Raw genomic sequence first — 26245 nt, 5'->3', positions numbered from 1 at the left:
TAGGAGCAAGAGCCTCTCCAGGTTGGCCCATACCCATGTCGATAGGACTGAGGGGTTCTGTATGTTTTAATTGACATGTTGTTATGGACGATGTTTTTGGTACAATCAACAAGAACTTGCATTTATATATCACCTTTAACGCAGTAAAATGTCCCAAGGCGCTCCACAGGAGCGTTATCAGGCAAAATTTGACACAGAGTCACATAATGAGATGTTTGGACAGGTGATCAAAAGCTTGGTCAAAGAGGTAGGTTTCAAGGGGAAAATTGGAGGGGAGAGAGGTAGAGAGGTGGAGAGGTTTAGGGAGGGAATTCCAGAGCTTAGGGTCTAGACAGCAGAAGGCACGGCCACCAATGGTGGAGCGATTATAATCAGGGATGCTCAAGAGACCAGAATTGGAGGAGCGCAGAGATCTCGAGGTGGAGGGACGGCGGGGGGCGGTGGTGGTGGTGCAGGTTGTGGGGCTGGAGGAGGTTCCAGACACACAGAGAGGCGAACCATGGAGGGATTTGAAAACAGGGGTGAAAATTATAAAATGGAGCTGTTGCTGGTCTGCGAGCAAAAGAATGATAGGTGAGCGGGACTTGGAGCGAGTTAGGATACGAGCAGCAGAGTTTTTCAGCAGTCTCAGAGAAGGGTTGTATAATGAATGGTGAATGATGGACCACTGCATAACCAGATCAATATCAATTCAGTAAGTGCATATACTTACTCTTTATAATCCTTTGCACAAGGGGATGTGAAGAAATGGTTGTCAGTACTGTATAAGTCACCATCAGTGGAAAGTGTTCATTGACAAAGTAGCCAGTTACTTGAACCAATTACAGTCAAGGTTTAAATTTGAATTGAAAAACAAACTTGCTTGTGTAAATCCGATCTGATGATAATTCATTCGGATTGAGTACAATTTAAACCCAGATCATGCCTGACTATTGATAATCTGAGATCAATATTAGAGAGGATTGAATGTAAGTGTACAAAGCCTGTCCTATAGACCTGTTATAGAATCATAGAATTGTACAGCACAGGAGGCGGCCATTTGGCCCATTGTGCCTATGCCGACTCTTTGAAAGAGCTCTCCAATTTGTCCCACTCCCCTCTGCTCTTTCCTCATAGCCCTATAGTTTTTCTCCCTTCAAATATTTATCCAATTCTCCTTTGAAAGTTATTATTGAATCTGCTTCCACCGCCCTTTCAGGCAGCGCATTCCAGATCACAACAACTCACTGTGTAAAAAAATGTTTCCTTATGTCACCTTAATCTGTGTTCCCTGGTTATCGGCCCTCCTGCCACTGGAAACAGTTTCTCCTTAGTTACTCTATCAAAACCCTTCATGATTTTGAACACCTCTATTAAATCTCCCCTTAACCTTCTCTGCTCTAAGGAGAACAACCCCAGTTTTTCCAGACTATCAACGTAACTGAAGTCCCTCATCCCTGGTACCTTGGTACAAGGTCTATCTTTATGAAATATCGGGTCTTTTGAGTTAGAAGAGGCCTCTGTGAGTTGGGGCAGCACCTGATTTAAAAAGAAATGCCTTATTATTTTATTTAAAAAACTGTATAATGTAAGTTGGAGACATTTACATAGTACTCTCAGCCACCAGTACTTGTTAATAACCTTATCTAGCCCACAATCTCAGCTAACTCACCTTAAGATGTGTACATAATGATATTCCATTCTAAATGTCAGTTGGCAGCTCTCCTTTGAGACATCAACCTTTATTTAGTTGGACTAGCCCGTCCAAGAAAGTACATAAACTCCCATCCTCCACACTCTCACAGTTCTTATTAGAGGTAATGATCTCAGGCAAGGAATAATTTCCAGTGAGGGATCCATAATCTCAGGATTGCATCCTCTGAGGTACAATCACTTCCATTTGATCTCATTACAGCCCCGCTGAATAAGACAGATTGCATTAACTGCATTTCTCGATCGTGAGACACTGAGGAAAACTTTAATTGCAAAAAATGAAAGGGCAAAGAAATACATTGGGTGGTATTTAAACAGAGAGTTTCCTCACCTACACTGGAGATCCGTTGGGTCACCAGATCCCCCAGCAAAGCCGCGATCACAGGATTGGAGCGAGAATATAACTCATAACGGTTTATCCCAATGTGAAATTTTAACCAGTTGGGGTAGGAGTCTACGGGGGTTTCACTGGTCGGGACAAGGTTGTCTTCCTCTTCGTTAGACCTGAAATAGAACAGATCAGTGGGTCAAACCTGCTGATGGAGTTGTAACCGCACAAGGGATCGAGGTGCAGGTTGGAAAAAGGGGAAAAGGAGCAACCCGGGGTTAGTTCTCCGAAATTGCCCCCACCCAATACTGTGGAAGCTTCACAGAATCACAGAAACCCCACAGTGCAGATAGAGGCCATTTCGGCCCATCGAGCCTGCACCGACACATATCCCACCCGATCCCCGTAACCCCTACACCAACACATATCCCACCCTATCCCCGTAACCCCACATATTTAATCCCCCTAACACTAAGGGTCAATTTATCATAGCCAATCAACCTAACCCGCACATCTTTGGACTGTGGGAGGAAACCGGAGCACCCAGAGGAAACCCACGCAAACACGGGGAGAATGTGCAAACTCCACACAGACAGACGCCCGAGGCCGGATTCGAACCCGGGTCCCTGGTGCTGTGAGGCAACAGTGCTAACCACTATGCCACCGTGTCTGCCCGGTTGTTTGTAACCATAGACAAAACAACAGAGAGAGGGGGAGAGAGGGAGACAGAGAGAGGGGGACAGAGAGGGAGAGAGAGAGGGAGAGAGAGGGGGAGAGAGAGGGAGAGAGAGAGAGAGGGGGAGAGGGGGAGAGAGAGGGGGAGAGAGAGAGGGAGAGAGAGAGAGAGAGAAAGGGGGAAGAGAGGGATAGAGAGAGGGGGAGAGAGAGGGAGAGAGAGAGAGGGGAGAGAGAGGGAGAGAGAGGCAGAGTGAGGGAGTGAGAGAGAGGGAGAGAGAACAGGGGAAGAGAGGGAGGAGAGAGAGAGAGGGGGGGAGAGAGAGGGAGAGAGAGAGAGAGAAAGGGGGAAGAGAGGGATAGAGAGAGGGGGAGAGAGAGGGAGAGAGAGAGAGGGGAGAGAGAGGGAGAGAGTGGGGGAGAGAGAGGGAGGGGGGAGAGAGGGGGAGTGAGAGGGAGAGGGAGAGAGGGGGAGAGCAGGAGAGAGGGGGAGAGGGGGAGAGAGGGAGAGAGAGGGGAGAGAGGGAGAGAGAGGGGGAGAGAGAGGGAGAGAGAGGGAGAGAGAATGGGGGAAGAGAGGGAGCAGAGAGAGGGAGAGCGAGAGAAAGGGGGAAGAGAGGGATAGAGCGAGGGGGAGAGAGAGGGAGAGAGGGGGGAGAGAGAGGGGGAGAGAGAGGGAGAGAGAGGGGGGAAGAGAGGGATAGAGAGAGGGGGAGAGAGAAAGAGGGGAGAGAGAGGGAGAGAGAGGGGGAGAGAGAGGGAGAGAGAGAGGGAGAGAGAGAGAGAGGGAGAGAGAGGGGGAGAGGGAGAGAGAGAGAGAGAGAGAGAGAGGGGGAGAGAGAGGGAGAGAGAGAGAGAGAAAGGGGGAAGAGAGGGATAGAGAGAGGGGGAGAGAGAGAGAGAGGGAGAGAGAGAGAGCGGAGAGAGAGGGAGAGAGAGAGAGAGAAAGGGGGAAGAGAGGGATAGAGAGAGGGGGAGTGAGAAAGAGGGGAGAGAGAGGGAGAGAGAGAGGGAGAGAGAGAGGGGGAGAGAGGGGAGAGAGAGGGAGAGGGAGAGAGGGGGAGAGTGGGAGAGAGAGAGGGCGAGAGAGAGGGGAGAGGGAGAGAAAGAGGGGGAGAGAGAGGAAGAGAGAGAGGGAGAGAGAGTTGTCTAGGGAAGTTATTCTGCAGTATTCTAAATAGTAGATTACTTGATTTTCTTAACAAACATAATATCCTCAGAAAAAACCAAATAGGCTTTCTTCCAAAACACCGCACCGCCGACCATATCTATACCCTTCACACCCTCATTGAAAAACATATACACCAAACAAAAAATGGGAAAATATTCGCCTGTTTCATCGACTTCAAGAAAGCCTTTGACTCTATATGGCACGAAGGGCTCTATTATAAACTTCTTCAGTGTGGAATAGGGGGCAAAGTCTATGACCTTATTAAATCAATGTATCTGAAAAACAAATGCGGGGTCAAAATTGGAGACAAACGCACCGATTTCTTCACCCAGAGAAGAGGTGTCCGGCAGGGCTGCAATTTGAGCCCGACCCTGTTCAACATATACATAAATGAATTAGCAGACATGCTGGAGCAAAGCGAGTCACCAGGTCTCCGTCTCCTGGATGGAGAAGTGAAATCCCTGTTCTATGCGGACGACCTGGTTCTGCTGTCTCCCACAGAACAGGGATTACAGCAACAACTAGATCTACTCGACAAATACTGCCAAAATTGGGCTCTAACAGTAAATCTAAAGAAAACCAACATCATGATTTTTCAAAAAGGCCCAGATGTCAGGAAAACAAATACCAGTTTACCCTCAGTGATACCACTATAGGACACACTATGAGCTACACCTACCTTGGTCTAACTATTACAGCATCAGGGAGCTTCAGCATAGCAGTGAATGCACTAAAAGAAAAAGCCCGAAGAGCCCTATATGCAATAAAAAGAAAATTCTACAACATCCAAATCCCAATCAAAATCTGGCTCAAAATATTTGACAGCATAATCCTGCCCATTGCACTGTACGGTAGTGAAGTATGGGGCCCGCTAAATCACCAAAGCTACACTAAATGGGAAAAACACACAATAGAAGCCCTACATGCAGAATTCTGCCGAAGCATCGTTCGCACCCAAAGAAAAACGCCAACAAATGCATGCAGAGCCGAACTAGGCAGATACCCACTGATAATAAACATCCAAAAACGAGCACTAAACTTCCTAAATCACCTCAAATCTAGCTCCCCAGACACCCTTCATTTCAAAGCCTTTCAGACCCAAGAGCTAAACCCAGAAAAGAGTCCCCTGAGTCAGCTGCTACTGAAACTAAGTACTCAGCCGGACCCTGACCAGCCCCAGACCAACACAGCCGTTCCAAACACCAATCCGAGTGAACCAAATCATTAAAAAATGCAAAGAAACCTACCTGGAACATTGGAACAAAATAACCGAAAGCCAAAGCAGATTAGAATGTTACCGGGCCCAAAAAAGAGAATATAAACTGGCAGACTACCTCACGACCATCAGAGACACAAAACAGAGACAGACCCTCACCAGGTACAGACTAAGCGACCACCAACTGGAAATTGAAAAAGGCAGATACAAGAAATCCTGGCAGCCTAGAGAGAATAGAATATGCGATCAATGTCTGGCCGGCGAGGTTGAAACAGAGAGGCATTTCCTCCTAAAATGCGAAAAATTCAACACATCAAGAAACATATTATTCAACGAGCTAAGCCAAACAACCCCAGATTTCAAGGAATTGGATGACCTGTCAAAATTGAGATTAGTCCTAGGAGAAGGAGACAGACCATACCTTGGGGCCAAATATGTAGCAACATGTCACAACCTGAGGACTGTTTAAAATTAAGACTGTTTAAAATTAATATTGAACGTACCAAATGAAGTACAAAGACTGTTTAAAATTAATATTGTTTAAAAGTAATATTGTATGTACCCAACAAATGTCAAATCGATTGACACCTACAGAATGTTGGAAAACTGTACCTTTTTGCTATGTAAGCTTTGGCAATATGGTTCTCTGTAAACTTTCATGCCAATAAAGCATTTGAATTGGAATTGGAATTGGAGAGAGGGAGAGAGAGAGGGGGAGAGAGAGGGAGAGAGAGAGGGAGAGAGATAGAGAGGGGGTGAGGGGGAGAGAGAGGGGGAGAGAGAGGGAGAGAGAGAGAGGGGGAGAGAGAGAGAGGGGGAGAGAGAGGGAGAGAGGGAGAGGGGGAGAGAGAGGGAGAGAGGGAGAGGGGGAGAGAGAGGTAGAGAGGGAGAGGGGGGAGAGAGAGGGAGAGAGAGAGGGGAGAGAGAGAGGGGGACAGAGAGAGGGGAAGAGATGGAGAGAGAGAGGGGGAGAGAGGGAGAGAGAGAGAGGGGGGAGAGAGAGGGAGAGAGAGAGGGGGAGAGAGAGGGGGAGAGTGGGAGAGAGAGAGGAGAGAGAGGGAGAGAGAGAGAGGGGGAGAGAGAGGGAGAGAGAGAGGGTGAGAGTGAGGGGGAGAGTGGGAGATAGAGAGGAGAGAGAGGGAGAGAGAGAGGGGGGGAGAGAGAGGGAGAGAGAGAATGAGATAGAGAAAGGGAGAGAGAGGGAAGGGAGAGAGGGAGAGAGAGGGAGAGAGAGGGGGGAGAGAGAGGGAGAGAGAGGGAGAGAGAAGGGGGAAGAGAGGTAGAGAGAGGGAGAGGGGGAGAGAGAGGTAGAGAGAGCGGGAGAGATTCATTGGAAAGAGAGGGAGAGAGGGGAGGACAGAGAGGGACAGAGAAAGGGGAAGAGAGGGAGAGAGAGGGGGAGAGAGAGGAGGAGTGAGTGAGAAAGGGGGAAGAGGGGGAGAGAGAGGGGGAGAGAGAGGGGGAGAGATTCATTGGAAAGAGAGGGAGAGAGGGGGGTACAGAGAGGGACAGAGAAAGGGGAAGCGAGGGAGAGAGAAGGGGAGAGAGAGGAGGAGTGAGTGAGAAAGGGGGAAGAGGGGGAGAGAGAGGGGGAGAGAGAGGGGGAGAGATTCATTGGAAAGAGAGGGAGAGAGGGGGGTACAGAGAGGGACAGAGAAAGGGGAAGAGAGGGAGAGAGAGGGGGAGAGAGAGGAGGAGTGAGTGAGAAAGGGGGAAGAGGGGGAGAGAGAGGGGGAGAGAGAGGGGGAGAGAGAGAGAGAGGTGGAGAGAGAGGGGAGAGAGAGGGAGAGAGAAAGGGGGAAAGAGAGTGAGAGAGAGGGAGAGAGAGGGAGAGAGAAAGGAGGAAGAGAGAGAGCGGGAGAGAGAGGCGGTGAGAGAGACAAAGGGGGAAGAGAGGGTGAGAGAGGGTGTGAGAGAGAGAGAGAGAGAGAGAGAGGGGGAGAGAGAGAGGTAGAGAGAACGGGGGAGAGAGGGGAGAGAGAGAGAGAGAGGGAGAGAGAGGGAAAGGGGGCAGAGGGGGAGAGAGAGGCGGAGAGAGAGGGGGAGAGAGAGGGGGAGAGAGAGGACGAGAGAGAGGGAGAGAGAAAGGGCAAAAGAGAGAGAGATGGGGAGAGAGAGGGGAGAGAGAGGGAGAGATAAAGGTGGAAAGAGAGTGAGAGAGAGAGGAGAGAGAGGGAGAGAGAACGGGGGAGAGAGGGGAGAGAGAGAGAGAGGGAGAGAGTGTGAGGGGGAGTGAGAGGGAGAGAGAGAGGGAGAGAGACAGGGGGTGAGAGAGGGAGAGAGGGAGAGACAGGGAGAGAGGGGGAGTGTGAGAGGGGAGAGAGAGGGGGAGAGAAAGGGAGAGAGAAACAGGGAAGAGAGGGAGAGAGAAGGGGAGAGAGAGGGGGAGAGAGAGGGGGAGAGAGCAGGAGAGAGGGAGGGGGAAAGAGAGGGAGTGAGAGCGGGAGAGAAAGGGGGAAGAGAGGGAGAGAAAAGGGCAGAGTGAGGGTGAGAGAGAGGGAGAGAGAAAGGGGGGAGAAAGGGAGAGAGAGGGGGAGAGAGAGGGAGAGAGAACAGGTAAAGACAGAGGGAGAGAGGGGGAGAGAGAGGGAGAGAGAGAACAGGGAAACAGAGGGAGAGAGAGAGGGGGAGAGAGAGGGGGAGAGAAGGTGGGAAAGAGAGCGAGAGAGAAGGGAGAGAGGGAGGGGAGAGAGACAGAAAGGGGGAGGGGGAGAGGGAGAGAGAGGGGGACAGACAGGGGGAGAGAGAGGGAGAGAGAGGGAGGGAGAAAGGGGGAAAGAGAGGGAGAGAGGGGGAGAGAGGGAGAGTGAGAGAGGGGGAGACTGAGGGAAAGAGTGAGGGAGAGAGAGGGGGAGAGAGGGAGAGAGGGGGAGAGAGGGAGAAAGAGGGAGAGAGAGGGAGAAAGGGGGAAGTGAGGGAGAGAGGGGGAGAGTGAGGGGGAGAGAGAGGGAGAGAGAAAGGGTGAAGAGAGGGAGAGAGAGGAAGGGAGAGAGAGAAAGTGGGAAGAGGGGGAGAGAGAGGGGGAGAGAGAGGAGAGAGAGGGAGAGAGAAAGGGGGAAAGAGAGGGAGAGAGGGGGAGAGAGAGGAGAGAGTTAGAGATAAAAGGGGAAAGAGAGTGAGAGAGAGGGGAGAGAGAGGGGAGAGAGAAGGAGCTAGAAAGGAGGAAGAGAGAGAGCGGGAGAGAGAGGCGGAGAGAGAGACAAAGGGGGAAGAGAGGGTGAGAGAGGGTGTGAGAGAGAGAGAGAGAGAGAGAGAGGGGGAGAGAGAGAGGTAGAGAGAACGGGGGAGAGAGGGGAGAGAGAGAGAGAGAGGGAGAGAGAGGGAAAGGGGGCAGAGGGGGAGAGAGAGGTGGAGAGAGAGGGGGAGAGAGAGGGGGAGAGAGAGGACGAGAGAGAGGGAGAGAGAAAGGGCAAAAGAGAGAGAGATGGGGAGAGAGAGGGGAGAGAGAGGGAGAGATAAAGGTGGAAAGAGAGTGAGAGAGAGAGGAGAGAGAGGGAGAGAGAACGGGGGAGAGAGGGGAGAGAGAGAGAGAGGGAGAGAGAGTGAGGGGGAGTGAGAGGGGAGAGAGAGAGGGAGAGAGACAGGGGGTGAGAGAGGGAGAGAGGGAGAGACAGGGAGAGAGGGGGAGAGTGAGAGGGGGAGAGAGAGGGGGAGAGAAAGGGAGAGAGAAACAGGGAAGAGAGGGAGAGAGAAGGGAGAGAGAGGGGGAGAGAGAGGGGGAGAGAGCAGGAGAGAGGGAGGGGGAAAGAGAGGGAGTGAGAGCGGGAGAGAAAGGGGGAAGAGAGGGAGAGAAAAGGGCAGAGGGAGGGTGAGAGAGAGGGAGAGAGAAAGGGGGGAGAAAGGGAGAGAGAGGGGGAGAGAGAGGGAGAGAGAACAGGTAAAGACAGAGGGAGAGAGGGGGAGAGAGAGGGAGAGAGAGAACAGGGAAACAGAGGGAGAGAGAGAGGGGGAGAGAGAGGGGGAGAGAAGGTGGGAAAGAGAGCGAGAGAGAAGGGAGAGAGGGAGGAGAGAGAGACAGAAAGGGGGAGGGGGAGAGGGAGAGAGAGGGGGACAGACAGGGGGAGAGAGAGGGAGAGAGAGGGAGGGAGAAAGGGGGAAAGAGAGGGAGAGAGGGGGAGAGAGGGAGAGTGAGAGAGGGGGAGACTGAGGGAAAGAGTGAGGGAGAGAGAGGGGGAGAGAGGGAGAGAGGGGGAGAGAGGGAGAAAGAGGGAGAGAGAGGGAGAAAGGGGGAAGTGAGGGAGAGAGGGGGAGAGTGAGGGGGAGAGAGAGGGAGAGAGAAAGGGGAAAGAGAGGGAGAGAAAGGGGGAGAGAGAGGAAGGGAGAGAGAGAAAGGGGAAGAGGGGGAGATAGAGGGGGAGAGAGAGGAGAGAGAGGGAGAGAGAAAGGGGGAAAGAGAGGGAGAGAGAGGGGAGAGAGAGGGGAGAGAGAAGGAGCTAGAAAGGAGGAAGAGAGAGAGCGGGAGAGAGAGGCGGAGAGAGAGACAAAGGGGGAAGAGAGGGTGAGGGGGGGAGAGAGAGAGAGGGAGAGAGAAAGGGGGAGAGAGGAAGAGAGAGGGAGAGAGATATGGGGAGAGAGAGGGAGAGAGTGAGGGAGGGAGACTGGGGGGAGAGATGGAGAGAGAGAGGGGGAGAGAGAGGGGGAGGGAGAGAGAAAGAGGGAGAGAGTGAGGGGCGAGAGAGGGAGAGAGAAAGGGGGAGAGAGGGAGAGAGAGGGAGAGAAATATGGGGAGAGAGGGGGAGAGAATGAGGGAAGGAGACTGGGGGAGAGAGGGAGGGAGAGAGGGAGGAGAGAGAGCGGGAGAGAGGGAGAGAGAGGGAGAGGTAGAGAGAGAGGGGGAGAGAGAGGGAGAGTGTGAGGGGAAAGAGAGGGAGAGAGAGGGGGAGAGAGAGGGAGGGAGAGAGAGAGAGGGAGAGACGCAGGGCTCGCCAATCTCACCGACACTCTTTAATATTTACATAAATGGATTGGCAAAACTACTTGAACAATCTACAGCACCCGGCCTCACCCTATATGAATCCAAGGTTAAATTCCTCCTCTATGCAGACGACCTGGTTCTGCTGTCACCTACTAAAGAGGGGGCTACAGCAAAACCTGGACCTGCTGGAGTCGTACTGCCAGACTTGGGCCCTGACAATAAATCCCAAAAAACCAAAGTCCTTGTGTTCCAGCAAAGATCCAAACATCAGGGACCCAAAATAAATTTCACAGTAGGAACAACCAAAATTGAACAAACCACTAACTACACATACTTGGGCTTAAAAATCAGTTCTACGGGAAACTTCAAACTGGCTGTGAATGAACTGAAAGAGAAAGCAAGAAGGGCTTTCTATGCCATTAAAAATCAATCCAAATAGAAATCCCAATTAGCATTTGGCTCAAAATTTTCAAATCAGTAATTGAACCAATTGCACTCTATGGCAGTGAGGTATGGGGACCGCTAACACAACAAGAATTTGCAAAATGGGACAAACACCCAATTGAGATCCTACATGCAGAATTCTGTAAAAGTATCCTCCGGACTCAAAGGAAAACAGTAAACAATGCATGCAGGGCGGAACTAGGCCAATATCCATTAATAATCACTATCCAAAAAAGAGCCACCAAATTTTGGAATCACCTACAAATGAGCAATCCCCAATGCTATCACTACGACGCCCTGAAATGCCAAGAGCTGACCATAAAGAAGAATACCCTCAGTCAACTAGTCCTGGGACTCAGTGAAGTAACTACTAACAATACTAACAATAACCAGCCCCAGGACAGTGACAGGGTAACACAAAGAATTCGACCCAACACAATCGTCGCTAAGCAAAAGGAAAATATCTGACATATTGGGCAGAAACAACAAAAACCCAAAGCAAACTCAATTGCTACTTGGCCCTAAACAGACAATACAACATAGCTGATTACCTGACCATGGTAAAGGATAACAAACTGAGAAGAACCTTGACAAGGTACAGACTTAGCGAACATAGCCTAGCGATCGAAAAAGGCAGACACAGGCAGACCAGTCTGCCAAGAGAGGACAGGATATGCTCGCACTGCAGTCAGGGAGTGGTGGAGACAGAGATGCACTTCCTCACAGCTTGTGGAAAATATCAGGGCATCAGGGAGAATTTCTACCAAAAATTCTCACAAATATGCCCTGATTTCAGAAATCTGAATGACAACCAAAAACTCCCATTCCTACTGGGAGAGGAGAGAAGCTGTATAACACTGGCGGCACGCTATGTTACAGCTTGCCATGAACAGAGAGCCAACCAGTAAACTAAGAAAAGAATATATATAAACAATGCGAATGTATATTTATACACTCAGGGATATACCTGTTTATACACTGTATGAATAGAACTGCGTTTATGTGGTAAACCATAAATGTATTTTGATGCTTTGGCAACATAAGATGTAACTTATCATGCCAATAAAGAGCGATTTGAATTGTGAATTGTGAATTGTGAGTGGGGGAAGAGAGGGAGAGAGAGAGAGGGAGGAGACAGGGGGTGAGAGAGGGAGAGAGGGAGAGACAGGGAGAGAGAGGGAGAGAGGGAGAGAGAGAGGGAGAGAGAAAGGGGGAACAGAGAGAGAGAGTGGGAGAGAGAGAGGGAGAGAGAGCGGGAGAGAGAGGGGAGAGAGAGGGGGAGAGAGCAGGAGAGAGAAAGGGGGAAAGAGAGGGAGTGAGAGCGGGAGAGAGTGAGGGTAGAGAGAGGGAGAGAGAGAGGGGAAAAGAGAGAGAAAGGGGGAAGAGAGGGAGAGAGAAGGGCAGAGAGGGGGGAGAGAGAGGGAGAGAGAGAACAGGGAAACAGAGGGAGAGAGGGAGGGGAGAGAGAGGGGGAGAGAAGGTGGGAAAGAGAGCGAGAGAGAGGGGAGAGAGGGAGGGGAGAGAGACAGAAAGTCGGAGGGAGAGAGGGAGAGAGAGGGGGGACAGACAGGGGGAGAGAGAGGGAGAGAGAGAGGGAGAGGGAAAGGGGGAAAGAGAGGGAGAGGGGGAGAGAGGGAGAGCGAGAGAGGGGGAGAGTGAGGGAAAGAGTGAGGGAGAGGGGGGGAGAGAAGGAGAGAGGGGGAGAGAGGGAGAAAGCGGGAGAGAGAGGGAGAGAGAGAGAGGGAGAAAGGGGGAAGAGCGGGAGAGAGGGGGAGAGCGAGGGAGAGAGAGAGGGAGAGAGAAAGGGGGGAAGAGAGGGAGAGAGAGTGGGAGGGAGAAAGAGGGAAAGAGAGAGAGAGAGAGGGGGAGAGAGAGGGGGAGAGAGCGGGAGAGAGAAAGGGGAAGAGTGGAGAGAGAGGGGGAGAGAGAGGGAGCGAGAAGTGGAGGAGAGAGAGAGAGGGCGAGAGAGAGAGGGAGAGAGAAAGGGGGAAGAGAGGTAGAGAGAGGGGGAGGGGGAGAGGGGAGAGAGAGGGAGAGAGAAAGGGGGAAGAGTGGAGAGAGAGTGGGAGAGAGAGGGAGTGAGAAGGGGAGGAGAGAGCGGGGAGAGAGAGAGGGGAGAGAGAGGGAGAGAGAAAGGGGAAGAGAGGGAGAGAGAGGGGGAGCGAGAGAGGGGAGAGGGGGAGTGAAAGGGGGAAGAGAGGGAGGGCGAGTGGGAGAGAGAGGGGGAGAGAGAGCGGGAGAGAAAGGGAGGGAGAGAGAGGGGGAGAGAGAGGGAGAGAGAAAGGGGGAAGAGAGGGATAGAGAGGGGGAGAGAGCAGAGAGAGAGAGAAAGGGGGAAGAGAGGGAGGGAGAGGGGGGAGAGAGAGAGGGGGTGAGAGAGGGAGAGAGTAAGGGGAAGAGGGGGAGAGAGAGGGCGAAAGGGGGATAGAGAGGGAGAGAGAGGGAGGGAGAAAGGGGAAGTGAGGGAGAGAGGAGGAGAGAGAGAAAGGTGGAAAGAGAGGGAGAAAGGGGAGCGAGAAAGAGGGAAAGAGAGGGGGAGAGAGTGAGAGAGGAGAGAGGAGAGAGAACGGGCGAAGAAAGAGGGTGAGAGGGAGAGAGAGGGAGAAAGAACGGGGAAGGGAGGGGAGAGGGGGGAGAGAGAGGAGGAGAGAGAGAGATAGGGGAAAGAGAGGGAGAGAGAGAGGGGTAGTGAGATAGTGAGAGAGAAAGGGGGAAAGAGAGTGAGAGAGATGGGATAGAGAGAGGGGAGAGAGAGAGAAAGGGGGAGAGAGTGAGAGAGAGAGAAGGGGAGAGAGGGAGAGAGAGGTAGAGAGAGGGAGAGAGAGAGGGAGAGAGAAAGGGGAAGAGAGGGAGAGAGAGGGGGATGGATGGAGGGAGACAGAGGGTGAGAGAAAGGGGGAAGAGAGGGAGAGAGGGGGGGAGAGAGAGAGGGGAGAGAGGGAGAGAGAAAGGGGGAAGAGCGGGAGAGAGGGGGAGAGAGAGGACGAGAGCGAGACAGAGCAAGAACGGGGGATAGAGAGGGAGAGAGGGGGGAAAGAGAGGGAGAGAGAGGGAGAGAGAAAGGGTGAAAGAGAGGGAGAGAGTGGGGGAGAGAGAGGGGAGAGGGAGGGGGAGAGAAAGGGGGAAAGAGAGGGAGAGAGGGGGACAGAGGGGGAGAGAGAGGGAGAAAGAAAGGGGGAAGAGAGGGAGAGAGAGGGGGAGAGAGAGAGAGAAAGGGGGAAACAGGGAGAGAGAGGGGAAGAGAGAGGGAGAGAGAGAGAAAGGGGAAAGAAAGGGAAAGGGGAAAGAAAGAGAGAAAGTAATGAGTGAGGGGAAGCGAGAAAGGGGAAAGGGAGGGAGGAGGAAAGAGAGGGGAAAGAGAAAAAGAGGGAAAATAGAGAGAGGTAAAAGTGAGCGGAGAAACAGAGAAAAAGAGAGAGAGAGAGAGACAGACAGATTCTCTTCCATCTCACCTATTTAACAAAGAAGGGATGTAAAGGGGTTTGAACTGTCAGAATGACCTGCCACATACTGGGTAACAACACAGAACCAGTAAAATGATGTTCCCTATAACAGGGATACGGAAAAATTGACTAAACCTGTCCTTTGTTTCTAATGGAGAGACTGAGTGTGAGAGAGAGACTGAGTGTAAGAGAGTATGACAGACAGTGAGAGCGAGAGAGAGCGAGAGCGAGGGAGAAAGAGTGTGAGAGAGAGAGAGCGAGAGAGAGAATGAAAATCAGAGAGAGAGAACAGAGGGACAACCAGTAAACCTAAGAAAATATATACAAATTATACGAATGTATATTTATACACTCAGGGATATATCTGTTTATACACTGTATGAATAGATCTGCGTTTATGTGTTCAACCATAAATGTTTTTCGATGCTTTGGCAACATAAGATGTACCTTATCATGCCAATAAAGCGATTTGAATTGAATTGAATTGAATTGAATTGAGTGAGAAAGCGTGAGAGAGAGAGAGCGAGAGAGAGAGCGAGAGAGAGTGAGAGAGTGAGAGTGAGAGAGTGAGAGTGAGAGTGACAGAGAGAGAGAGTGAGAGTGAGTGAGTGAGAGTGAGAGAGTGAGAGAGAGAGTGAGAGAGAGAGAGAGGGTGAGAGATTGAGAGAGAGAGAGCGAGTCAGAGAGAGAGAGAGAGAGTGAGAGAGAGTGAGAGAGAGAGTGAGAGAGGGTGAGTGAGTGAGAGAGGGTGAGCCATTCAGAGAGAGAGAGAGACAGATAGAGAGAAAGAGACTGAGTGTGTGAGAGAGAGAGTGAGTGAGAGTGAGAGTGAGAGTGAGAGAGGGAGGGAGAGCATGAGAGAGCGAGCGTGAGAGAGAGAGAGTGGGAGAGAGTGAGAGAGAGACAGAGTGAGATACATAAATGAATTGGCAAAACTACTTGAACAATCTACAACACCCGGCCTCACCCTATATGAATCCAAGCTTAAATTCCTCCTCTATGCAGATGACCTGGTTCTGCTGTCACCAACTAAGGAGGGGCTACAGCAGAACCTGGATCTGCTAGAGTCATTCTGTCAGACCTGGGCCCTGACAATAAACCCCCAAAAAAACAAAGTTCTTATGTTCCAGCAAAGATCCAGACATCAGGGTCCCAGAATAAATTCCACACTAGGAACAACTAAAATTGAACAAACCACTAACTGCACATACTTGGGCTTAAAAATCAGTTCTATGGGAAATTTTCATCTGGCTGTGAATGAACTGAAAGAGAAAGCAAGAAGGGCTTTCTATGCCATTAAAAAAACAATCCAAATAGAAATCCCAATTGGCATTTGGCTCAAAATTTTTAAATAAGTAATTGAACCAATTGCACTCTATGGCAGTGAAGCGTGGGGACCGCTAACACAACAAGAATTTGCAAAATGGACTCAAAGAAAAACCGCAAACAATGCATGCAGGGCAGATCTAGGCCAATATCCACTATTAATTACTATCCAAAAAAGAGCCACCAAATTTTGGAAACACCTAAAAATGAGCAACCCCCACTGCTATCATTACGAAGCCCTGAAATGCCAAGAGAGGATCATAAAGAAGAATACCCTCAGTCAACTAGTCCTGGGACTCAGTGAAGTAAATACTAACACTACTAACAATAACCAGCCCCAGGAAAGTGACATCGTAGCACAGAGAATTCGACCCAGCACAATTGTCACTAAGCAAAAGGAAAAATATCTGTCATATTGGGCAGAAACAACAAAAACCCAAAACAAACTCAATTGCTACTTGGCCCTAAACAGACAATACAACATGGCTGAATACCTGACCACGGTAAAAGATAGCAAATTGAGAAAAACCTTGACTATGTACAGACTTAGTGAGCATGGCGTGGCTATCAAAAAAGGCAGACACAGACAGACCTGGCTGCCCAGAGAGGACAGGATATGCTCTCACTGCAGTCAGGGAGTGGTGGAGACAGAGATGCACTTCCTCACAGCTTGTGGAAAATATCAGGGCATAAGGGGGAATTTCTACCCAAAATTCACAAAAATATGCCCTGAATTCAAAAATTTGAAGGACGACCAAAAACTCCCATACCTATTAGGGGAACAGAGAAATTGTGTAACCTTAGCGGCACACTATGTTACAGCTTGCCATAAACAGAGAGGGACAACCATTAAATCTAAGAATAGAGTATATACAAATTATATGAATGTATATTTATACACTCAGGGATATATCTGTTTATACACTGTATGGATAGATCTGCGTTTATGTGTTTAACCATAAATGTTTTTTCGATGCTTTGGCAACGTAACTTATACCTTATCATGCCGATAAAGCGATTTGAATTGAATTGAATTGAATTGAGAGAGAGTGAGAGGTTGAGTGAGAGAGAGAATGCGAGAGTGAGAGTGTGCAAGAGAGCGAGCGAGAGAGAGCGAGAGAGTGAGAGTGAGTATGAGAGTGATAGAGAGAGTGTGAGAGAGAGAGAGTAAGAGAGAGGGAGAGGGAGAGAGTGAGAGAGTGAGAGTGCAATAAAAAGAAAATTCTACAACATCCAAATCCCAATCAAAATCTGGCTCAAAATTTTTGACAGCATAATCCTGCCCATTGCACTGTACGGTAGTGAAGTATGGGGCCCGCTAAATCACCAAAGCTACACTAAATGGGAAAAACACACAATAGAAGCCCTACATGCAGAATTCTGCCGAAGCATCGTTCGCACCCAAAGAAAAACGCCAACAAATGCATGCAGAGCCGAACTAGGCAGATACCCACTGATAATAAACATCCAAAAACGAGCACTAAACTTCCTAAATCACCTCAAATCTAGCTCCCCAGACACCCTTCATTTCAAAGCCTTTCAGACCCAAGAGCTAAACCCAGAAAAGAGTCCCCTGAGTCAGCTGCTACTGAAACTAAGTACTCAGCCGAACCCTGACCAGCCCCAGACCAACACAGCCGTCCAAACACCAATCCGAGTGAACCAAATCATTAAAAAATGCAAAGAAACCTACCTGGAACATTGGAACAAAATAACCGAAAGCCAAAGCAGATTAGAATGTTACCGGGCCCTAAAAAGAGAATATAAACTGGCAGACTACCTCACGACCATCAGAGACACAAAACAGAGACAGACCCTCACCAGGTACAGACTAAGCGACCACCAACTGGAAATTGAAAAAGGCAGATACAAGAAATCCTGGCAGCCTAGAGAGAATAGAATATGCGATCAATGTCTGGCTGGCGAGGTTGAAACAGAAATGCATTTCCTCCTAAAATGCGAAAAATTCAACACATCAAGAAACATATTATTCAACAAGCTAAGCCAAACAACCCCAGATTTCAAGGAATTGGATGATCTGTCAAAATTGAGATTAGTCCTAGGAGAAGGAGACAGACCATACCTTGGGGCTAAATATGTAACAACATGTCACAACCTGAGGACTGTTTAAAAGTAAGACTGTTTAAAATTAATATTGAACGTACCAAATGAAGTAGAAAGACTGTTTAAAATTAATATTGTTTAAAAGTAATATTGTATATACCCAACAAATGTCAAATCGATTGACACCTACAGAATGTTGGAAAACTGTACCTTTTTGCTATGTAAGCTTTGGCAATATGGTTCTCTGTAAACTTTCATGCCAATAAAGCATTTGAACTGAACTGAACTGAGTGAGAGAGAGAGAAAAATTGAGTGAGAGATCGAGTGAGATAGAGAGAGTGAGGGAGAGAGAGAGAGTGTGAGAGAGAGATTGAGAGAGAGAGCGTGAGAGAGAGCAGAGAGCAAGAGAGTGAGAGAGAGACAGAGTGAGAGAGAGAGTGAGAGACTGAGAGAGAGAGAGTGAGAGAGAGAGAGAGACAGATAGAGAGAGAGTGAGTGTGAGAGAGAGAGAGATAGAGAGAGTGAGAGTGAGAGAGAATGATAGCGAGAGAGTGAGAGAGAGACAGAATGAGAGAGAGTGAGAGAGAGAGTGAGAGACTGAGAGAGAGAGAGTGAGAGAGAGACAGATAGAGAGAGAGTGAGTCTGAGAGAGAGAGAGAGTGAGAGTGAGTGAGAGAGGGAGAGACAGTGAGAGAGAGAGAATGAGAGAGTGAGAGTGAGAGAGGGAGTGTGAGAGATGGAGAGAGAGAGAGCGAGTGAGAGAGAGGGCAAGTGAAGGAGAGAGAGAGTGAGATAGCGAGAGCGAGAGTGGGAGCGAGAGTGTGAGAGAGAGTGAGAGTGATAGAGAGAGCGAGAGAGGGAGTGAGAGAGGGAGAGACAGTGAGAGAGAATAAGAGAGAGAGTGAGAGAGTGAGCGAGTGAGTGTGAGAGATTGAGAGAGAGAGAGTGAGAGTGTGAGTGAGAGAGAGTGAGAGTGAGAGAGTGAGAGTGAGAGAGTGAGATTGAGAGAGAGTGAGAAAGAGAGTGAGAGAGAGAGTGAGAGAGAGTGAGAGAGAGAGTGAGAGAGAGAGTGAGAGAGAGTGAGAGTGAGAGAGTGAGAGTGAGTGAGTGTGAGAGATTGAGAGATAGAAAGCGAGTGAGAGAGAGAGACAGAGACAAAGAGAGACTGAGTGTGAGAGAGAGAGAGAGTGAGTGAGAGTGAGAGAGAGAGGGAGAGCTTGAGAGAGAGAGAGTGAGAGAGAGAGTGGGAGAGAGTGAGAGAGAGACAGAGTGAGAGAGAGAGTGAGAGATTGGGTGAGAGAGGGAGAGAGTGTGAGAGAGAGAGAGAGCGAGAGAGTGAGAGTGAGTGTGAGAGCGATAGAGAGAGTGTGTGAGAGAGAGAGTAAGAGAGAGGGAGAGGGAGCGAGTGAGAGAGAAATAGTGAGAGATAGAGTGAGAGAGTGAGAGAGAAAGATTGAGTGAGAGATAGAGTGAGATAGAGTGAGGGAGAGAGAGAGTGTGTGAGAGAGAAAATGAGAGATAGAGTGAGAGAGTGAGAGAGAGAGAAAGATCGAGTGAGAGAGAGAATGAGATAGAGAGTGAGGGAGAGCGAGAGAAAGTGAGCGAGAGATAGTGAGAGGAGAGAGAGATTGAGAGGGAGACCGTGAGAGAGAGCAGAGAGCGAGAGAGTGAGAGAGAGACAGAGTGACAGAGAGAGTGAGAGAGTGAGACATTGAAAGAGTGAGAGAGAGTGAGAGTGAGAGAGTGAGTGAGAGAGAAAGTGAGAGATAGAGAGTCAGAGAGCGATTGAGAGAGGAGAGAGTGTCTGTCAGACCTGGGCCGTGACAATAAACCACCAAAAAACCAAAGTCCTTGTGTTCCAGCAAAGATCCAGACATCAGGGACCCAGAATAAACTTCACACTAAGAACCACTAACTACACATACTTGGGCTTAAAAATCAGCTCTATGGGAAATTTTCATCTGGCTGTGAATGAACTGAAAGAGAAAGCTAGAAGGGCTTTCTATGCCATTAAAAGATCAATCCAAATAGAAATCCCAATTAGCATTTGGCTCAAAATTTTTAAATCAGTAATTAAACCAATTTCACTCTATGGAAGTGAGGTGTGGGGGCCGCTAACACAACAAGAATTTGCAAAATGGGACAAAGACCCAATTGAGATCCTACATGCAGAATTCTGTAAAAGTATCCTCCGGACTCAAAGGAAAACCGTAAACAATGCATGCAGGGCAGGACTAGGCCAATATCCATTAATAATTACTATCCAAAAAAGAGCCACCAAATTTTGGAAACACCTAAAAATGAGCAACCCCCACTGCTATCATTACGAAGCCCTGAAATGCTAAGAGAGGACCATAAAGAAGAATACCCTCAGTCAACTAGTCCTGGGACTCAGTGAAGCAACCACTAACACTACTAACAATAACCAGCCCCAGGACAGTGACATCGTAGCACAGAGAATTCGACCCAACACAATTGTCACTAAGCAAAAGCATAAATACCTGTCATATTGGGCAGAAACAACAAAAACCCAAAACAAACTCAATTGCTACTTGGCCCTAAACAGACAATACAACATGGCTGAATACCTGACCATGGTAAAGGATAGCAAACTGAGAAAAACCTTGACAAGGTACAGACTTATTGAACATAGCCTGGCCATCGATAAAGGCAGACACAGACAGACCCGGCTGCCAGGAGAGGACAGGATATGCTCTCACTGCAGTCAGGGAGTGGTGGAGACAGAGATGCACTTCCTCACAGGTTGTGGAAAATATCAGGGCATCAGGGAGAATTTCTACCAAAAATTCACACAAATATGCCCTGAATTCAGAAATTTGAATGACGACCAAAAACTCCCATACCTACTAGGGGAACAGAGAAACTGTGTAACCTTAGCGGCACACTATGTTACAGCTTGCCATAAACAGAGGGACAACCAGTAAACCTAAGAAAAGAGTATATACAAATTATACGAATGTATATTTATACACTCAGGGATATATCTGTTTATACAATGTATGAATAGATCTGCGTTTATGTGTTCAACCATAAATGTTTCTCGATGCTTTGGCAACATAAGATGTACCTTATCATGCCAATAAAGCGATTTGAATTGAATTGAATTGAATGAAACTCAATTGCTACTTGACCCTAAACAGACAATACAACATGGCTGAGTAGCTGACCATGGTAAAGGATAACAAACTGAGAAAAACCTTGACAAGGTACAGACTTAGCGAACATAGCCTAGCGATCGAAAAAGGCAGACACAGGCAGACCAGGCTGCCAAGAGAGGACAGGATATGCTCTCACTGCAGTCAGGGAGTAGTGGAGACAGAGGTGCACTTCCTCACAGCCTGTGGAAAAAATCAGGGCATCAGGGAGAATTTCTACCAAAAATTCTCACAAATATGCCCTGAATTCAGAAATCTGAATGACGACCAAAAACTCCCATACCTACTGGGGGAGGAGAGAAGCTGTGTAGCACTGGCGGCACACTATCTTACAGCTTGCCATGAACAGAGGGACAACCAGTAAACCTAAGAAAAGAGTATATATAAATAATGCGAATATATATTTATACACTCAGGGACATACCTGTTTATACACTGTATGAATAGAACTGCATTTATGTGTTCAACCATAAATGTATTTTGATGCTTTGGCAACATAAGATGTACCTTATCATGCCAATAAAGCGATTTGAATTGAATTGAATTGAATTGAATTGAATTGAGAGAGAGATTGAGAGAGAGAGTGAGAGAGTGAGCGAGAGAGAGCGAGCAGAGTGAGAGCGAATGAGAGAGTGAGAGAGAGAATAAGAGAGAGTGAGAGAGAGAGAGAGATGCGAGAGAGTGTGAGAGAGAATGAGAGAGAGTGACAGAGAGAGAGAGAATGAGGGAGTGTGAGAGAGAGAGAGAGAATGCGAGAGAGTGTGAGAGAGAATGAGAGAGAGAGAGAGGACCTAAATGCAAGGACCGGTTGTGAACCTGACTTCATAGACCCACAGGGAAACAACCATGTGTTTGGCCAGACCCCTTTAGATGTCACACCAGCCATCGCAAATCGGAACAACCTTGATCGTGAAATAAATAAAAGCGGTAGGGAGGTAGTGCAACTCTGCCGAGCCTTAGGCCTGTACATAGTTAATGGTAGGTTCAGAGGGGACTCCCAAGGGAGACTCACATACTCCTCAACTCTTGGGTCTAGTGTGGTGGACTATACAATCACTGACCTGGACCCCTGCGATATCAACGCATTCACTGTCAGGCAGCAATCCCCCCTCTCAGACCATAACCAAATAAATGTGTACCTTAAACTTTCTGCCCAAACTACAGACACAAAAAAGGAACACAGTAAGCTACATAAAATAAACCAGACATACAGATGGGCCCCAGACAGTGGAGATAAATTCATCACAGCACTAAATTCACCTGATCTCACAAGTAAAATTTCAAAATTTAAAGAAAATCTATATGAGATCACCAGAGATGGTGTAAACACGGCCATAGAGGATATAAATATGATCTTCCATGAGGCAGCTGTAAAAGCCGACCTCGTGAAATAGAAGAGGAAGCGTCACAAAAGACAAAATAAAAATATGAAATGGTTTGACCACGAATGCAAAAATGCCAGAAAAGACCTGAGAAAAATATCAAACCAAAAGCATCGGCAACCAAACAATCCGGACCTACGTACTAGATACAATGAAACCCTCAAAAGATATAAACACACCATTAGGAACAAAACACAAAACTATACCCACAAAATACTCGAAGAAATTGAAAACTCCACCAATCCAAAACAATTCTGGGAAATGTGGAATAACCTGAGTACAACACAATTGCAAGCATTACCAATCCAAGATGGCGACATCTGGAGAACACATTTTGAAAACCTCTACAAAGACATCCCAATAAACAAAACAAACCCAAGTCAACATCAGGTCACAGAAAAACTCCACACATTAGAAGCAACAATTAAAGACAACCAAAACCCTCTAGACTCCCCAATCACATGGAAAGAACTGGCCACAAAAACAAAATCTCTCCACCTAAAGAAAGCCTGTGGCCCAGACAACATCAAAAATGAAATGCTAAAGTTCAGCAATATGGAGATGCAGGGTGCGATACTCAAACTATTCAACATCATATTACGCTCAGGCTGTTTTCCCGATATCTGGTGCCAAGGACTAATCTCCCCCATATATAAAAGTGGAAACAAATCAGACCCAAATAACTACCGCGGCATCTGTGTCAACAGTTGTCTAGGGAAGTTATTCTGCAGTATTCTAAATAGTAGATTACTTGATTTTCTTAACAAACATAATATCCTCAGAAAAAACCAAATAGGCTTTCTTCCAAAACACCGCACCGCCGACCATATCTATACCCTTCACACCCTCATTGAAAAACATAAACACCAAACAAAAAATGGGAAAATATTCGCCTGTTTCATCGACTTCAGGAAAGCCTTTGACTCTATATGGCACGAAGGGCTCTATTATAAACTTCTTCAGTGTGGAATAGGGGGCAAAGTCTATGACCTTATTAAATCAATGTATCTGAAAAACAAATGCGGGGTCAAAATTGGAGACAAACGCACCGATTTCTTCACCCAGAGAAGAGGCGTCCGGCAGGGCTGCAATTTGAGCCCGACCCTGTTCAACATATACATAAATGAATTAGCAGACATGCTGGAGCAAAGCGAGTCACCAGGTCTCCGTCTCCTGGATGGAGAAGTGAAGTCCCTGTTCTATGCGGACGACCTGGTTCTGCTGTCTCCCACAGAACAGGGATTACAGCAACAACTAGACCTACTCGACAAATACTGCCAAAATTGGGCTCTAACAGTAAATCTAAAGAAAACCAACATCATGATTTTTCAGAAAAGACCCAGATGTCAGGAAAACAAATACCAGTTTACCCTCAGTGATACCACTATAGGACACACTATGAGCTACACCTACCTTGGTCTAACTATTACAGCATCAGGGAGCTTCAGCATAGCAGTGAATGCACTAAAAGAAAAAGCCCGAAGAGCCCTATATGCAATAAAAAGAAAATTCTACAACATCCAAATCCCAATCAAAATCTGGCTCAAAATATTTGACAGCATAATCCTGCCCATTGCACTGTACGGTAGTGAAGTATGGGGCCCGCTAAATCACCAAAGCTACACTAAATGGGAAAAACACACAATAGAAGCCCTACATGCAGAATTCTGCCGAAGCATCCTTCGCACCCAAAGAAAAACGCCAACAAATGCATGCAGAGCCGAACTAGGCAGATACCCACTGATAATAAACATCCAAAAATGAGCACTAAACTTCCTAAATCACCTCAAATCTAGCTCCCCAGACACCCTTCATTTCAAAGCCTTTCAGACCCAAGAGCTAAACCCAGAAAAGAGTCCCCTGAGTCAGCTGCTACTGAAACTAAGTACTCAGCCGGACCCTGACCAGCCCCAGACCAACACAGCCGTCCAAACACCAATCCGAGTGAACCAAATCATTAAAAAATGCAAAGAAACCTACCTGGAACATTGGAACAAAATAACCGAAAGCCAAAGCAGATTAGAATGTTACCGGGCCCTAAAAAGAGAATATAAACTGGCAGACTACCTCACGACCATCAGAGACACAAAACAGAGACAGACCCTCACCAGGTACAGACTAAGCGACCACCAACTGGAAATTGAAAAAGGCAGATACAAGAAATCCTGGCAGCCTAGAGAGAATAGAATATGCGATCAATGTCTGGCCGGCGAGGTTGAAACAGAAATGCATTTCCACCTAAAATGCGAAAAATTCAACACATCAAGAAACATATTATTCAACAAGCTAAGCCAAACAACCCCAGATTTCAAGGAATTGGATGATCTGTCAAAATTGAGATTAGTCCTAGGAGAAGGAGACAGACCATACCTTGGGGCCAAATATGTAACAACATGTCACAACCTGAGGACTGTTTAAAAGTAAGACTGTTTAAAATTAATATTGAACGTACCAAATGAAGTAGAAAGACTGTTTAAAATTAATATTGTTTAAAAGTAATATTGTATGTACCCAACAAATGTCAAATCGGTGCATAGTGGTTAGCACTGTTGCCTCACAGCGCCAGGGACCCGGGTTCGAATCCGGCCTCGGGCGACTGTCTGTGTGGAGTTTGCACATTCTCCCCGTGTTTGCGTGGGTTTCCTCCGGGTGCTCCGGTTTCCTCCCACAGTCCAAAGATGTGCGGGTTAGGTTGATTGGCTATGATAAATTGACCCTTAGTGTTAGGGGGATTAAATACGTGGGGTTACGGGGATAGGGTGGGATATGTGTCGGTGCAGGCTCGATGGGCCGAAATGGCCTCTATCTGCACTGTGGGGTTTCTGTGATTTCTGTGATCTGTGATTGACACCTACAGAATGTTGGAAAGCTGTACCTTTTTGCAATGTAAGCTTTGGCAATATGGTTCTCTGTAAACTTTCATGCCAATAAAGCATTTGAACTGAACTGAACTGAACGGAAAGAGTGAGAGAGAGAGGAGAGAGTGAGAGAGAGTGAGAGTCAGTGAGAGAGAGAGTGAGTGCAAGAGTGATAGAGAGTGTGAGAGAGAGAGAGTGAGAGCGTGAGAGAGAGAGAGAGCGTGAGAGAGCGAGCGTGAGAGAGAGAGAGTGAGAGAGAGTGAGAGTCAGTGAGAGAGAGAGTGAGTGCAAGAGTGATAGAGAGTGTGAGAGAGAGAGAGCGTGAGAGAGAGCAGAGAGCGTGAGAGAGAGCAGAGAGCGAGAGAGTGAGAGAGAGACAGTGACAGAGAGAGTGAGAGAGAGAGTGAGACTGAGAGAGAGAGAGTGAGAGTGAGAGAGTGAGTGAGAGAGAAAGTGAGAGATAGAGAGTCAGAGAGCGATTGAGAGAAGAGAGAGTGCGAGAGAGAGTGAGTATGAGAGAGTGAGAGAGAGAGATTGAGAGAGAGTGTGAGAGAGTGAGCGAGAGAGAGAGCGAACAGAGTGAGAGCGAATGAGAGAGAGAATAAGAGAGAGTGAGAGAGAGAGAGAATGCGAGAGTATGAGAGAGAATGAGAGAGAGTACAGAGAGAGAGAGAATGAGAGAGTGTGAGAGAGAGAGAGTGTGAGAGAGAATGAGAGAGAGAGAGAGGAAAGAGTGAGAGAGAGAGAGAGTGAGAGAGAGTGAGAGTCAGTGAGAGAGAGAGTGAGTGCAAGTGATAGAGAGTGTGAGGGAGAGAGAGTGAGAGCGTGAGAGAGAGAGAGCGTGAGAGAGAGCAGAGAGCGAGAGAGAGAGAGAGTGAGAGAGTGAGAGAGCGTGAGAGAGCGAGCGTGAGAGAGAGAGAGTGAGAGAGTGAGAGAGAATGAGAGAGCAGAGAGAGAGAGAGCGTTAGAGAGTGAGAGAGTAAGAGTGAGAGAGGAGAGAGAGAGCATGAGAGAGAGAGGGAGAGAGACAGAGTGGGCGAGAGTGAGAGAGAGACAGAGTGAGAGAGAGAGTGAGAGAGAGAGAGACAGATAGAGAGAGAGTGAGTGTGAGAGAGAGAGATAGAGAGAGTGAGGCTGAGAGAGAACGAGAGCGAGAGAGTGAGAGAGAGACAGAGTGAGAGAGAGAGTGAGAGACTGAGAGAAAGAGAGTGAGAGAGAGACAGATAGAGAGAGAGTGAGTGTGAGAGAGAGAGAGATAGAGAGAGTGAGCGTGAGAGAGAGCAGAGAGCAAGAGAGTGAGAGAGAGACAGAGTGAGAGAGAGAGTGAGACTGAGAGAGAGAGAGCGTTAGAGAGTGAGTTTACTCTCAGTGATACCATCATAGGACACACTATGAGCTACACTTACCTTGGTCTAACCATTACAGCATCAGGGAGCTTCAGCATAGCAGTGAATACACTAAAAGAAAAAGCCCGAAGAGCCCTATATGCAATAAAAAGAAAATTCTACAACATCCAAAATATTTGACAGTATAATCCTGCCCATTGCGCTGTACG

General features: G+C 48.0%; 1 protein-coding gene across 2 annotated transcripts in view; it reads right to left on the bottom strand.

Annotated features, from left to right (window-relative positions):
• Window positions 1-26245, bottom strand: part of LOC147110800 (extracellular serine/threonine protein kinase FAM20C-like) — a 361279-nt gene that overhangs the window by 283150 nt on the left and 51884 nt on the right. For both annotated transcript variants that reach the window (XM_086001137.1, XM_086001136.1), the window contains exon 2: window positions 2024-2196. In XM_086001137.1, the coding sequence (XP_085857263.1) occupies window positions 2024-2196 (173 nt within the window). The remainder of the gene's footprint in view (window positions 1-2023; window positions 2197-26245) is intronic.

The sequence above is a fragment of the Somniosus microcephalus genome, chromosome 11, assembly GCF_052327205.1.
Source record: "Somniosus microcephalus isolate GS21.2 chromosome 11, FLI_Smic_1.0, whole genome shotgun sequence".
Classification (NCBI taxonomy): domain Eukaryota; kingdom Metazoa; phylum Chordata; class Chondrichthyes; order Squaliformes; family Somniosidae; genus Somniosus; species Somniosus microcephalus.
This window is presented reverse-complemented; position numbering and strand designations above follow the sequence as displayed.